Genomic DNA, 15,808 nt, shown 5'->3' with positions numbered 1-15,808 from the left:
TGACAAACACATGTTGAGTTTTTTGGAATAAAGAAGCAAAGAGGCAGTAAAATCACAAGGGAAGCTTATTCAAGATGCAACAGACACCTAAAGAGATAGGAAGTAAACTAAAAGTGTTCTATTTTTTTATGTAGCATTCTTTAGGACCCATTAGCTTGCTTCTTCTATTTTCTAATCATTGCCAATTTCAATTTACTTTTCAATTTACTTTTATGTCAGAATTATATGAAAGGATTTAAATTTTCCTTGAAAATCATGTACACATTCAGAATATTCCTAACTGAACATTTCTGAAATGTAGCTACTTTAACTCTCATGGCATTGAATATTATGTGACTCAGCCAAACATGAGAGGATTCACAGGGAGCGAGTACTTTAGAGGACCTCTGGGACGACTCATGCACTAGAGCAGGTGCTAGAAAGACAAGCCAGAATCTCCTCTCTCAATCCCCAGGTAGATTTCCTCCATTTCAGCATATATCAAAAGTGTTTGCACAACAGAATTACTCCTGCTTTTGGGCTTAGTACCACCTTACTTTTTAGATGATGCTGAGAGTGATGGAAAAGACAACCTAAAATGTGTTCTCTTTGTTGTGGTTAATAACATTAAATTACTTCCTCGTAAGATGGATATGCTAGTCAGAAGGCAGCCATTGGTATCCAGTGTTCTTCTCTAAGTTTTCTGCCCTAGTAGCCAAGGCAAGCATTGTTGACTCTGCAATTAGCCCTCTATTTCAGAATTGCCTCGTCATGATCCTCCTTTGCTTTCTAGGAGACCCAATAGTTTGTGCTGAGCATATGTCCTAATCCCTTATCCCAAGGGTTAAAGCAGCTGTTTTAACCTGGCTGCCTGGCATTTCAGTTGCCAATTTTTTTTGGAAGCCGGACCTTTGTCCCATTACAAATACGTATTAACAGTGAATTGATCTCCCGGTTCACAGCTGCCTGCCTGTCTGGCTTCCTGCTTGGATTTCTCAGCCCAGAATCTGTCACTGTGCTCTCATACTTGAAGTTCCAGTATTAGCTCAAATATGACTGAAACGATGTCTTTCACTCAACTACTATCTATTCATCTAGGTGTCACTTCCTTGGTATGTCTTGTACTAGTGGGTAGGTTGGACATAGTTATGCATCCTTTCTTCTCTTTGCTGTCCCAGTGTATTTTTGCTTTTGTTTTTTGACCAAGCCATGTGGTTTGCAGGACCTTAGTTCCCGTACCAAAGATCAAATCTGTGCCCCTTGCAGTGGAAGCACAATGTTCCGCCCACTGGGCTGCTGGGAATTCCCGCCCAATGTTGTTTTGGACAGACAGTTGATTATAATCAAAAGTTAGGAATGTTTATGATGATAGGTAATAGGAACAAATTCAGAAAAGCAATTGAGTTACAAAATAAGTGTGTGTTCCTATAAAGATACTAGAACACAGCAGTAGGTATTTCACAATCCAGTGCAATTTGGGAATCCAAGCAGATACGTAGACAGTTTACGTAAGGGAATTCTGTTTAAATAATACAGGGCTAAGGCAAGATATCTGGAACCCTCTGATGTTCCATGTACGATCTCCATCTATAGAAGATTGGCTGGAAAAGTCAAGACTTTAGTCTCAGGGAGGTTGGACCCAAAGAGTTTACTGGGACGTGAATAGAAGAGCAAGATAAGGCTCCAGGTTCTAAACTAGATTGTGAAGTGGGAATTGGATTGTGGGTAAACTTCAGATGTCAAGATGTTAAAAATGGAACTTGAGAATTGGAAAAGGAGCAAGTTGAGTTGATGGTGATTCATCTGAATATGAATCAGAGCTTCTTAAATTGTCCCAGACCAAGATCATCACTGAGCCTCGGCTCATGGAAAATGCAGTCACAGAAATAGAGATTTTGGCTCTTAATTCATTAATTTATTCCTAGCGGTCTCCCACTAAGAATATTCCAGTGTAAACTATGACCAGTAAACTGTTAAAAAGTGACGTGAATAATTTTGAAGGCTGTTGTTTTCTCCAGGGCATTTATAAATGATTACTGATTGTGTATTCCTATGCCTATGTGAAATGAAAAGCCCATCTTCAGGTGGTATCTGTGAAGTTCTGTGGAAGTCCTGTGTATAAGAAACCAAATTTTTCTTCTTCCCCTTAAGTTTTATCATGGAGCCAAGCTATGTTTAAAATAGTCTATTGGGATATATTATTCCAGGATTTACACATCTATATATGTATGTCTCTGTAGGTATGTACAGAAGGGTCTGAATCTACATCTATAAACAAGAGGAAGTAAAAGGTGTTCTGCTAACTTAGAATAGTGCTTTATCATCCCCAGAAAAGGATTTGGGAGTAAGGAGTCAGCTTCATGTCTCTTTTTAATATAGCACCTGGTCTCTGAAGTAGTATAAGTTTCTGCCAAGGTACACATCAAAGCAATTACTGTAATTTGTTGTATTTTAGGAATAGTTGTGATTATTTCAATCCCAATATTTATTGCAATTCTATTGTTCCAGCTTTGTAATAAATTGAATGCTGTGCAAAAATGAAAATGTGCATTTTCTTCCATAGGGAAACCTTCAATTTAGCAAGGGACACAGAATAACAAATTAACTTTGATCACAGTATTGAAAATGCTGGCAAGATATATAATGAAAAATATTTATATATAGGAATCTGTACGGGCTTCAAGCACGTTATAGTGCGTACACACACACACACACACACACACACACACACACACCCAGAGAATCTCAACAAAAAGACAAACAACCCAGTTAAAAAATGCTCCAATGGCCAATAATCACGTGAAGAGGTGTTCAAGATCATTAGTCATTAGTAAATGACTACTCAAGTGCAAATCAAAACCATTTTATATCCATAGGATGGCTTTAATTAAAAAACTAAAAAATAACAAGTATTGGCAAAGATACAGAAAAACTGGAACCCTCATACGTTGCTGATAGTGACGTAAAATAGTACAGCCCTGTGAAAATCTGTTTGGCGGTTCCTCAAAACGTTAAACATAGAAATACCATATGACCCAGCAATTCTCCTCTTAGGCGTATACCCAAGAGAACTGAAGCATGTATTTGAACAAAAACATGTATACGCTAATGTTCATAGCATCATTATTCATGGAAACAGCTCAAATGCACATCAGCTGATGAATGAATAAGCAAAATGTGGTATATTCATAAAATGGAATATTTTTTACCTGTAAAGAGGAATGAACTACTGACACATGCTACAACGTACATTAACTTTATGCTAAGTGAAAGAAGTCAAACACAAAGACAATACATTATATAATTCCATTTGTATGAAAAGTCCAGGGTTTTGGGGTTTCTTTTGGGGATGGAGAAAATGTTCTGGAAATAGATAGTGGTGATGGTTGCACAGCATTGTGAATATACTAATGAACCACTGAATTGTATACTTTAAAATGGTTATTAAAGTGGTAAATTTGTGTTGTGTGAATTTTATCACAATAAAAAAATACAGTCACATACATATAAAACTAAACAGGATTTACTGTATAAAGAAACAAATGTATAAATACAAATGAAAGTATAATTTATAAAATACAGGCATGATGCATTTGATGGGCGTCTAAGAGTGAATTTTTTAAGAGTGTTTCAAAAGCTCATTTGTAAATTAGTTTTCTGGGAACTGGAACATGTTTTATGATGATTCAAAAATCACTGAGTCTTAGGAGGTAGGCAGGAAAGATTATATTCAAATGCTAGGAAATAATATCCATGCCCTGTTTCCTAATAGGAAACTAAGAATCTTTTATTTCCCACATTTTAATTTCAAGCTGTTTTTATCACTGTTATTTAAACTGATTGAGTATTGAAATGACAGCAGTATTTGTTAGGTGTTGTTTTCCTCTCATTTAAATATATAATTCTGAGATTTCTTAGTGAAAATTATATTTTGATAACTATGAGAACATTATGTTAGTAGATTGAATACATATATTTTATTATATTTATATATAATTTTTAAGTCTCATAATATTTGTGTTCTTCCATGACATTATTTCATGCATTAAGATTCTTTTGTTACCATCTTAATATGATGAAACTCCTGAAAATTATAAAAATTTTGACAAAACATAATTTAAAATACTTTTCATAACATCTAAACTTTTTTCTTAATTGATATAAAATAAGTTGAGCTTTATGTATGTTTAGAAAATTCTCTCTAAAAATGCCTGCAAAATACTAAGATCTATAGTTTGCCTCTGAATGGATTCTATTTTTCTTATTTATTCAGCAGGGCTATTATTAGTTAATAGACTGATTCTTGAAAAATGCACTGTGTATTGTTAAGTTTAACAAAGAATACCTATTTTTTTTAAAAAACTAAGACTATTTCATTAATTTAGAAGTTACGTTATCAAAAGAAACAGGGAAGAAGCATGCTACCTATTCATTTATTTGCACATTAATTCGCATAATACATAGGCAGTGTCCCCATTCTTGGTCAAAACATACTTTTTCCTGTTTGTTTGGGGTTTTTTTGGTCCTGCAGTGCAGCTTGTGGGATTTTAGTTCCCTGATCAGGGATTGAACCTGGCCCTGGGCCGTGAAAGCACCGAGTGCTAACCACTGGACTGCCAGGGAGTTCCCCTGTTTCTTTTTTTGTGATTGCCTTTTCCAATTAGATAGCCCTTCAAAAATGGTAAAGAACATTTTGCATGTTTGTCTTAAAATTTAATATCTGGTGATATTTATATTTTAAGAAGTCTTTGTTTCTGGACTGTATTATATAACCACAGTAGCATATGTAAATAATTTGTGTGTTTTCTATTTCTTATAGATTCTACAAAGAAATTAAAAGACGTTCTTGAAGAATTCCATGGTAATGGTGTGCTTGCAAAGTATAATCCTGAAGGGGTAAAACCTTTTTTCTTTATTTAAGTTTCATATAGATGTTTGGGGGAGGGATTTCTTAATAAAGAATCCTTGGAAATAGATGTTCATATACAAAATGAAATTCATAATGAAATGCTATTCTGGAAGATACATTAAATGGTGTACTACTTTTTTCACTCAAAAGCATTTTGCTAATGAAAAGAACATTTCTATATTGTGTGCTTGGAAGTGTATAGATTATTTATAATGCATGCTAGGTTCTTTTCCTAAAAGTCAGAAAACAGTTTTAGATAGAACAGGAGAGAAAGTGTGTCTGACTCTCTCTCTCTCTGACATACAGATGTTAACCCCAAATGAACATTGGCATGGGGCAGGCAGTATTCCCTTGACTGAAGAAAGATTCTGTGATGGCTTTAAGTGGTCTCTTACTTTAAAGAGCAGGCTTGGCTACAAAGAGAGGAATTTTTTTCTCCTTATCTTGTTTTAGCCTGTTACCAATAAGCTTATGAATCTCTCCCTGTAAAAACTTGATGTCCTGTCAATTGCTTTGAAGCATCTTGCTTGAATGAATGTCTTTCCCTCCCTAATTATTTGTTAATAACCTTGTCTTTAAGACAAGGTTAGCTGAGAAATGTTACATATTAAATGTTTGATCATCATTGCTGTAAGTTCTTTTGCAGCTTCACCAAGTGACAGTTGGGTTGTATGGGAGCTAAAAGAAACTGCCCTTTGTAGAAGACTCTTTTGCCTGGATATATTATCTAGCCATTCATTAGATAGATTTGTTTGCTGATTAAAATGTGATCTGTTTTTTGTTTTCGTTACCATTGTGGTTTTGAATGTTTACAAAAGCACAGTTCTTGGCTATCCTTAATATTTAACTTCTCTGGGATTTATAGAACTAACATTTTAGTCAAAACCGAATCTCTAAATTCTGACCTCAAAATGTTCATATTGTTTTATAATTTCCTTTTAGTATTTCCAGTACTTACTATTCTTACTCCAATATTTACTATTTTTCCATCCATATTTTTATTCTGTCTGCATTCTAATACACAATTATACTTTTTAAAGCTCTTTAACCTAAGATTTATTTTCTTTTTTAAAAATAAAGTTAATGTTTAGTGCCTACAAATGATGCAGAAAATAGACAATTTAAAGCTACTCCCATTTGCCTATATCATGAGGGAAAAAAGCAGGCATCTGGCCTACATTTTCCTCACATTTCATTTTCCTAGATGCTTTAGAGTGAGAGAAAGAATGTTGGCAGATAAATTGGTAGAACTGAAAATCTCGAAGACCAAGAAAGCAGGGTTGGAAAGGTAAAGATGACAGCCTTACTGAATTGCTGTAAGACCCCAAAAATTCATTAATATTTACATTTCCCAATCATAGTTGAAAACATGCATGTTATCTAATCTACATACAGAGAGAAAAACAGTTTTTTCCCCCTAAAGATAGCTGTTGGCTATAAATTCAGTTGGAACGTGATCTTGTTTGTTTCAATTATTTCTTATTTAAAGGACTCTCAAGACTTAGTCTTACTGATATTATATGTTTCATGGGGATTATCAGTCACCATGTACTGGATTTATTGAGGTAATTACTAGATTCATTGTTAGACACACATATGATGTCAGCCTTTTCAATAATGTAATACCTCTCCATAAGTGCACAGGTCTGCTCTTGAAGTGCATTATTAAAATAATGACAGTTGAAAAACAAAAAAGTTAGATCTCATTAGGACCCAAAAGTATTTCTAATTTAAAAGTGAAATCACTCTCAAATTTTAAAGCTGATAGGTATTTTCCCGTCAGGAGAAAAATTTAAAGTTTTTATGAGTCTTTTAAACACTAGTACGTATTTTACAGAAGCTAATAGGAAATATTTAGGAATATTCAGTTTTAGAAATAAATCTTTAAGGCCTAGAGATTCTGTTGAGTACATGCCTTCATCAAGTTTATAAAAGGTTACTTTAATAGTAGGAAATAATTCATACTGTCAACTCACATGTGCAGTTACCACTCACTATTGACTGGTCAAGTTGAGCCCAAAGTAGGCATAGACGAGTGACTACCTAATTGATGTTCAGTTGTACAAGAAAAGTGATTAATCTAGTCTTGCTTTGGAGTAAGTGACTAATACTTTGTTTTCTAAAATGGAGGTGGCTTGTATCATCCATATAAAATGTATTTACAAAGAGAAAACAACCTAAATATCTTTTAAAATTGCTTCTCCCCTTTACAAAGTAAAGCTGCTTAAATAGTAGATGCATTATTTTTCTTATGATTCACTTGAACTACTGAATTATAAAAGCTCTGTGTATAAAAGCTTAATCCAATGAAAATGTGACCTGTTTAAGTCTATTTGAATAGAGGAGAAATATTGTGTAATATATGGATGACTCATTTATTTTTAATTCCTATGAGGAAATAAATGACAGACTCATAAAATATAAATTTAAACAATGGCTTTAAAGATTCTTTAAGAATAAAAACTTGAGAAAGGTGTTGAGATAACCAAACAAATATGATTATAAAGTTTTTAAGTAAAGAAACTCATCTTAAGAAAAGTAAAATGGGGCTTCCCTGGTGGCGCAGTGGTTGAGAGTCCGCCTGCCGATTCAGAGGACACGGGTTCGTGCCACGGTCCAGGGAGATCCCACATGCCGTGGAGTGGCTGGGCCCGTGAGCCATGGCCGCTGAGCCTGCATGTCCGGAGCCTGTGCTCCACGACGGCAGGGGCCACAGCAGTGAGAGGCCCGCGTACCGCAAAAAAAAAAAAAAAAAAAAAAAAAAGTAAAATGACTTTCCCAAGATTAACCATCTAGGTTTGTGACAATAACTGTAGTTGAAATCTGGTTGTCTGGGATCCCAGTCTAAGACATTTCCTCTTCACTTAATTGGCTAGGCCATTAGAATGAGAGGGAAGACCTGAGGAGATGAGAAGGATAAGGGGAAGGGAAAGGTATTTCACATGCACTGAATGACATTGCCTGTCATTGCAAGCATTACATTGCTTCTGTAATGAGCACAGCATTGTTCCATTGCACATAATTATTACCGACTCATGCTCTACAAGGTAAGAGATGCCTATCAGTTTCCACCTAATCTTATGTGGACAATATAAAGAGTACGATTACAGGTAGATTGTAGTGGCCATCCAGTCCTTGTGAGAAGGTTCATAGTAAAACACACTCAGAACATCTCAGATGTAACTGATTCATGAGAGTCATCGAATTTTATACTATGAGAAAGAATCAGTTTGGCATTGCATATATAAATATTTTTTCCCTGGATTCCAAATTCCACACCAAATTATTTCATTGACATCTAAATAGATGGGAAGAAATTAAGCAGTGGCTTATGTATAGAAAGATATTAGTCTTTAAAGGGGTGGAGAGAGGCTGGGTATGTTATTCTAATAGAAGGAAATAGGAGTGGGGAACAAGTATAATCAAATTTATCTATATATATGCTGTTATATTTTCACATTCTTCTCTGGAAGGTTTTAATTATACTGTATGTGTTATTCATTATATTTATCTCATGTCAATTAGAACTGTTTGCTTATTACATTCTAAGATTGATTGATTCAGTGATTCTCAAATTTTAGCTGGCATCAGAATCACCTGGGGGGGTCTTCTTAAAACAGAGGTTGTTGCCTCCTCACCTTAGTTTCTGGAATGGGGCTCAGAATTTTCTGTTTTCATCAGTTTCCCAGCTGATGCTGAAGCTGCTATTTTCGAACCACATTTTTAGACCCATGGATCTAGGGTATGCTTTAAAATCAATGTGTAAACTTGACTTTTTAGTTAAATTATCAGCAATATGAGATGATAAGTATAAATTATCTTACCTTAACGCATGTATTCTTTCTTTCCTTGCATGCGCAGAAACAAGACATTCTTAAACAAGTAAGACATTTTCTTTTCTATTAAAATCTGTCCTTTCTTTATTCTGATGTGAGCTATGAATTTCTTATCTGTATCACTGAGCTATACTTCTGTACCAATAAGGTTCGTATAATATACAATATTAACTGTAATACTTATAAAGTTATAAGTGACTGGTTTTTGTTTAAATTAAAGACTCAAATGGAGGAGCTGATTCCTCAGTAGAATCAAAAAGGGTCCAGAGTGCCGGCTTCAGTTTTGTAGACTCTTGAACTTAATTTTCTAATTTCACCAAAATAGAATCAGGCTCTGGTAAAATGATCTATTTAATGAAAGTCTTAACTTATTATTTTACAGTGGGAGATTTAATAATTGCTTTTAAATGAGATGGATAAGGACTTTTTAATTGGTCTACAGTGCTGTTAGAATCTGTGAAGAAAATATGAGTGAAAAGCTCTTGATTTTAGCCCTCCTGGGAAAAAGAGCAATCCATCTGTTGTTTCAACCAGTCTCTCCTAGTAAAGTCCATTTTGTCAAGGAAGTTTTAGGTCCATAATTCTGTTGGATCCCTAGAATTACAACACATTTTTGAGTTCTCTAAATGGAGATGTTTATATCCTGCTGGGAATATATCTTACTAAAGTGCATGAGCTGTCTAAAACCATAACATTGTCTCCCTTGGACAATACTGGCTATGTACTAGTTGCTTCTTATTCACAAGTTTCCCTGTTGTTTCAATGACAACAAGCACTGCAGTTTCATCCCCAACACGTCCCAGTACAATTGATTACATCAGAATGATCTTGACTGACTTAGACACTGGTCCTACATACTACAGTCTCCTAGGATGAAGCACAACTGAAATGGCAACTCATTGACGGTGATGATTTTTACCAGCCCCTTTCACAGGATGGCCTTTCCCTGATCTCATCCCTGACCTCTGTGGAAACCTACTAGCTCCCCCAAAGACTGTCTACATGAGCTTTATGTTGTTAGGAGGCAACTCCTCAGAGTAAACAGTTGCTTTTATTAAGCAGGCCCTAGTTTTTAAAGGGCATTTGTTGAACACCTTACTCAACAAACACTATTCTGCGCAACCTTCATCCCTGCTCCAGGCTGCTTGAAAACTGGTGACAAATGAGCGTCTCTTCTTGGGGTCAGTAGAATGAGCTTCTTCCTTCCTTTTCCTGGCTCAGCCTTTGTTCCATATGCAGTTGTTTAGTAGGGAAGGAATTTCAGTTGCAGAGTAGAAAGAATGTGGAAAGCTGAGGGTAGTCAAAAGGAAAAAGAATGAGGGCATGCATACGTATTACTCTATGTGTGTTCTTTGTTTATCAGTGTTCTGTGAGTGTAGGGTTTTCTTTTTACATTTCCTGTCATTAGATGATTCTTGGCCTAAGGCTGAGTTAAATTTTCATAGCTCCCTGGGCGTACTCTATCTTTGTACTCAGTACTCTGTACTGGGTTTGTGTTATTCAGACAAGTGAGTTGCTTCAACCCCTTAATAAGAAACCTGGGATTTCAGAACCTACATTTTGTAGTGCTGCTGCCTAATGTATATTTTAAATGTCTTTAACAAGGATATTGACACTATTAAAATTATTAGCAATGATATAAACACCCTTGTATTGTAAGGTATAATTGTACTTCCAGAACCAAATTCAACCTTTACCATTAAAGAAAGCACCTGGAAAGTATAACAGAGAAAACATGGTCTTAGGGGTCTTAGGTTTCCAACTGAACTGAGCTCAAATCCATATCTGCCACATATGAGCAGGTCTTGGACAAGTTACTTCATCTCTCCTAGCCTGAGTTTGTTCACCTATAAAATGAAGACAGTATTGTCTCTACTGGGTTGTTAAAAGGGTTAAATTCTAAAGTATATGCAGAATACTTAAGTCTCTGTCTGCTAGGTGTTCCATTGATGTTTTGAGGCAGTGGCTGTGAATCACGCTGTAAGGAGCAACACGATTTCATATGATAGTTCTGGAAAATTTAGGAAAGGTGAAAGGGAGAATATCTGAGACACACCCCAACCAATCCTGTAACCTTGATTTTCTCAGAGCCTCACTTTCCTCATCTATAAAGTAGTAAATATAACGCTGTCACTCTAATGTCTTCCCAATGCTAAATTAATTTCCTTCTACCGTGAGGTATGAGTGGAAGACATGACATGGGATTTGCTTCCCCTGTCAGGCCTGATTGCAATCCAGAGCGCTGTCCTGGCAGTAGTTATGGTGTCTGTTGTATTTGCTCCACCTCTCACAACTGCATAAATGCCAGGACAATTAGTTAGCAAGGAATGGATGTAACATGTTAACCAGTATTTCTGCTTCTCTTCCCTATTACTATCAACACAATTTCAGTCATCTTCCTCCTCTTATCAAAGCTACAACCAGAACACAGTTTTGAAAACGTACCAGCAAATTGAAGAATAAAATGCCTACTACAATTGTTATTAACCCAATTTTGACTGTGTATTACGTATTGTTAAATACATAGTAACTTTTATTTCGCCATGTTGCTTCAGTCTTTATGCCTTGATACTCAGAGAATTGCTCTTGCATAGAATGGAACCACATCCAACAATTTGAGAAAATACTTGCATGGATACTTGTGAGATTAATTAGTTATGTCATAATTAAACAAATCAAGTTGAATAACTTCTTGCAGGTTTCTTTTAATTGCACTGAGGATCAAATCTCAACATTTACAAATAAAACAAACTATTTTATATCTCTGAAAACATCTAGAATTTGAGAACGGACCATCTGCTACATCTATCCTAAATTGAAAGCTTGGATTAATGATGTGACTGCTTCACGTGGCTAGGTGATATCTGTTACAGTTGATATGTCACAGTTGATCCATTTCTCCCTTAGTGTTCTGTAATAAATATACAGAAATTTAACAATAGGTAAATATTTAGGGTATATAAAATACAATTATACTAATTGCTTCCAATTGCTTTCTCTACAGATGAGTTTTAAAAACAAGGTTAAATAATTTGAAAAATAAACTAGTAACTCTCTTGAGTTTAATCATAACAGCTAACTTTGATAAGCAGTATTTAAACATTCTGTGTAGGTTGCTCTTTCATTTCTTTCATAACATTTATTAAATAATTTATATGACTTAAAAATCAGGTTAGAGAAGAAGTGACGCTGGGATCTTCAGGTGATCTTTTTCACTTGTTCAGGGACAAGTAGAGCAAACTCTTTAGGTGCTTGCTACAACTAAAACTTATCTTAAGGTTTGTATGTTGTTTCTGTTTGTGTGTTTTCATCAACAGGAATAGTTGTTTTGAGCAGAAGTACATTTAAGGATATTAGGGGAAAATAAATCTAGAGATTTGTGTAGAAAAGCCTAGAGTGTCTAAGGATTTTAAGGGTTTTTTTTTAATAGGTAAAGGAAATCATGAATGATATTCCTAAGATCAACGAGTTCAATTTTCCACGTAGGAAAATACTTCTAAAGCCAATGTGAACAACAGGCTTAAGTTAAAGAGAAGACCAGGTATGAGTTATTGAAGCAGTCCAATCAAATGATGAAAACTGGGAGGGCAATTGGGATTGTAATAGAGGCTGGGGACAGAGTTAGAACACATTGCAGATATATGGTCAAAAGTAATAGGTTAAAAAAAAAAAGTAATAGGTTACACTTAGTATGTCAAAAAGAGTTACAGTCAACTCAGTTTTCAAGATTGTGGAACTGAGTAGAGGTAGTTATGCCATTACTTTTTATTTTTATACTTTATTTTATTTCCCTTTTTCTCTAATGGCTAGTTTATTGATACACTAGTCGATACATTTGACGGTGATAAACCAGTTGTACTAGGTATGAATATTTAAAAATCAAAATCTGTCTATAGAATTATACTTTGATTAACTATAACATAGTAGCCTTTGAAGTCAGAAATATTTAGGTTCTTGGCACTAACTAGGAGCTTCTGGCTTTGGGCAATTTGCTTGACTTTTCCGAGCCTCAGATTTCTGTCTATAAAATAGGAGTGGTAGTAGCATTTACTTAAGGGGTTATCGTGAGGATTGAAGTATAGCATACACATAACATATTAATACTTAGTGCAGTTCCTGGAACACAATAACATTTAGAGAGTTTCCATTATATGCAACAAACATATTAAGCAAACACCTAATTTTATTTTTCCACTTATGGATAATAGAGTGTATCACTAACTATGAAGATTAAAAGGAGATATTGGAGGCTTTAAGAAAGAGTTTGGCATAAAAGCATGCACTGGTGAGAGATAAATATACAGAAAGTGAGAAAAGCACTTGGAACAAAAATAATTGGGTTGCGTCCCAAATGCATTTATTGCATGTATGTTATATACTGGATATTGTATCTGGACCTGTGGGAGAAATAGAAATGGTTAAGATGATCTTTGCTATCAAAAAGTGTCAAACTATTAAATATATTTTCAAATTGCTGACAAAATGCTTCAACTCAGGGAATTCTTAAGCCCTGAATTCTTAAGTCTTTACCCAGTTGTAAAATGTCAATCCATCACTCTCACATGCTGGCTGAGTATTTCCTAGTCTGCCTTCTACACCTTCCCATCTTGATTTTTCTCCCAATAATAACCCTGGTATATTTGGGCCTTGATGGATTAGAAAGAATAGAATTTATAGGATAGTATATATTTGAAACCATTCCAAATTTTTGGTTATTTTGTTATCATTAGTTTTATTGATTTTATTTTAATCTACAATATTAAATATATAACCATATGCTATTATATTTTAAAGTAATCTCATTTGAGATTTATTAAGTGAAACAGTATATTCCTGCTCAGAAGCTTTTTCTATTTCACAAATTCTTACCATCCTACCTGAATCAGTTTTCTTTGTTGCTAGATTTCCTACAAAGAGGTAATTGAGTGAAATTGTGCTATTTTTTTTCTTCTTTTTTTGCTATTCCAGTGTCCATACTTCAAATATATAAGGAGGACTTACAATGTAAAAGACACTATTTTAGGCACCACGTGATGCAGTGTTGTGTTGGATCTTATAGTCTAGCAAGGAAGAAGAGATACTTGCAATTCTGCCTGCACACATACCTTCATTAAGAGAACTCCCTTTGGAAATTTTCTTTCAAAATAAAGATGCAAGTAAGCAGTCATTAAAAACTGACATTGTTAATGAAAATTGTATATGCATAGCTGTTCCCAAAATCTTTATTGAGTTTTCGAGGAGAAATAATTTTTAGAGCATATGGTGTGTGCCTCAGTAACAGCTCACAGCAGTTCTAGTGACAGCACTGAAACATAGGCAAGACAACGCCCTACTCTGTGAAAGTAGGACGGATTCCTGCTAAGTACAAAATGTAGTTGGATACAGACTCTTGATCACAAGATATACTGAAAATCACGATAAAAATAATCTGCTTAAAATTCTTCTAATCCATTATTTGTATTTCATAATTACTAAAATAACTTGGAGTAGCATTGTTTGTTATTCTTGCCATTTATCGTCTTACTGAAAAACGTGTTTCTAATTTTCTCTTTACTGAGACTTAATAAATGTTAGTTTTAGGTAAAGACAAGTACAACTAATAAATTATGCACCTCTGAGGTAGTAAAAATAATTTCATTTGCCAAAACTAAGCTTTAAAAATCCAATGTGAAATTCACACTTTCACTTTCACTCTTTATCTTTAACAGAAGTTTCTCCATGGCAGTTTTAGGAGACTATCAAGGAGCTCTCTGAAATTTGAAGTAATGAACAATAAATTGCAATACAAAATAAGCATAAACAATGAGACATTTAAAGTGCACAGTTTTCTTCTGAAAGTATTTTAATATAAAAAAATATGTATTTGAAATCTCAGGAAGTTAGCCATGCATGCTACATATTAATTTATACACTTTGGTTCAGTGACCTTTACATCAATGTTCAATTTAATATAATTAGTTAATGATATAAATTAGACAGCAGAATTGAAATGGAAATGGTGAAAGAAAGCCTCTAATTTAAGTTACTGCCTACCTCATTTGATCAGAGTTCTTTTGCCCAGTAGCCAACAGTATTGTACACATAGCAGGTACTCAGTCCATACTTGCTGGTAAATGAATTAAAGTCGTTTCTTTGTGAATGGTTTTAGCTAGTACCTTAATCTATAATAGTTCAATGATTCCTTTTTTCTTTTAAAGATCACTTATTAATCAGCTGTGTATACAAGTTTGTTAGAAAGTGTGAAAATTGGACAATCTTGTGTGATATGAAAGTTGTAAGATCCTATTATATAAAATGATCCTATTATATAAAAGAGTCTTATGATCCTATTATGGGCATATGATCCTGTTAAAATGTGTTAGACCATGTGATCTCCTGCTGCAATCCCTCAAGTAACTGTTCCTCTCTACCTTAAAACCATAATGCTTTATTGACTGTCTAGTACCTGTTACAGGATCAGCCCCCATCCACACACCACCAAAGATCCTATCTCTCTAGTCCTCCCTCAGTCCTGCTCGGGACCCCTGCTTTTCCTCACTAGCTCCTACAGCAAATCCTCTACAACAGGACCATCTTAATACCTCAGGATATTCGCACCACCTGTTTGATCTGGAACGTTCTTTCTCCAAATATGTGCGAAGCTCTCTCCCTCATCTCATTTAAATCTTTATTCAAAGAATAATTCTCACTTCCTAGTCCTCAGATTTAAAACTGTAAGCACCCCTCCCCCATATATAAACCTTTCCCTCTTTATTTTTTTAGGCAACATTTAATACCTTCAGACACTGTACTTTTATCCTGTTTATTTTGGATTTTTTCTTATTCCCTTCATTAGAAGATAAGCCTCCTGGTGGAAGGAGTTTTGCATATATCAGTAACATTTTTATCACACCACTGAGAACAGAGCCCAGTACAAAGTGGATGTATGCATGATGAACATTTGCTGAATATGAGAAAATCTTCATCCCAAGACTGCCAAAATAAATTAAAGTAATGATAGGATGACGACATTTATTTTCATTCACTTTGAATCTACTTGGATGAATACTAGAGTTATTTCTTTAGTATTAGCAGGGATTTAAAC

General features: G+C 34.7%; 1 protein-coding gene across 6 annotated transcripts in view; it reads left to right on the top strand.

Annotated features, from left to right (window-relative positions):
• DGKB (diacylglycerol kinase beta) overlaps nt 1-15,808 on the top strand; it is a 648,598-nt gene that overhangs the window by 89,822 nt on the left and 542,968 nt on the right. For 3 of the 6 annotated variants that reach the window (XM_032642940.1, XM_032642938.1, XM_032642936.1), the window contains exons 2-3: nt 4,799-4,875; nt 8,750-8,770. In XM_032642940.1, the coding sequence (XP_032498831.1) occupies nt 4,799-4,875; nt 8,750-8,770 (98 nt within the window). The remainder of the gene's footprint in view (nt 1-4,798; nt 4,876-8,749; nt 8,771-15,808) is intronic. The other 3 variants (XM_032642942.1, XM_032642939.1, XM_032642937.1) reach the window with 1 other exon arrangement.

The sequence above is a fragment of the Phocoena sinus genome, chromosome 9 (assembly GCF_008692025.1).
Source record: "Phocoena sinus isolate mPhoSin1 chromosome 9, mPhoSin1.pri, whole genome shotgun sequence".
NCBI lineage: Eukaryota > Metazoa > Chordata > Mammalia > Artiodactyla > Phocoenidae > Phocoena > Phocoena sinus.
The sequence above is the reverse complement of the archived record's forward strand: the minus strand, read 5'-3'. Positions and strand labels throughout refer to the sequence as shown.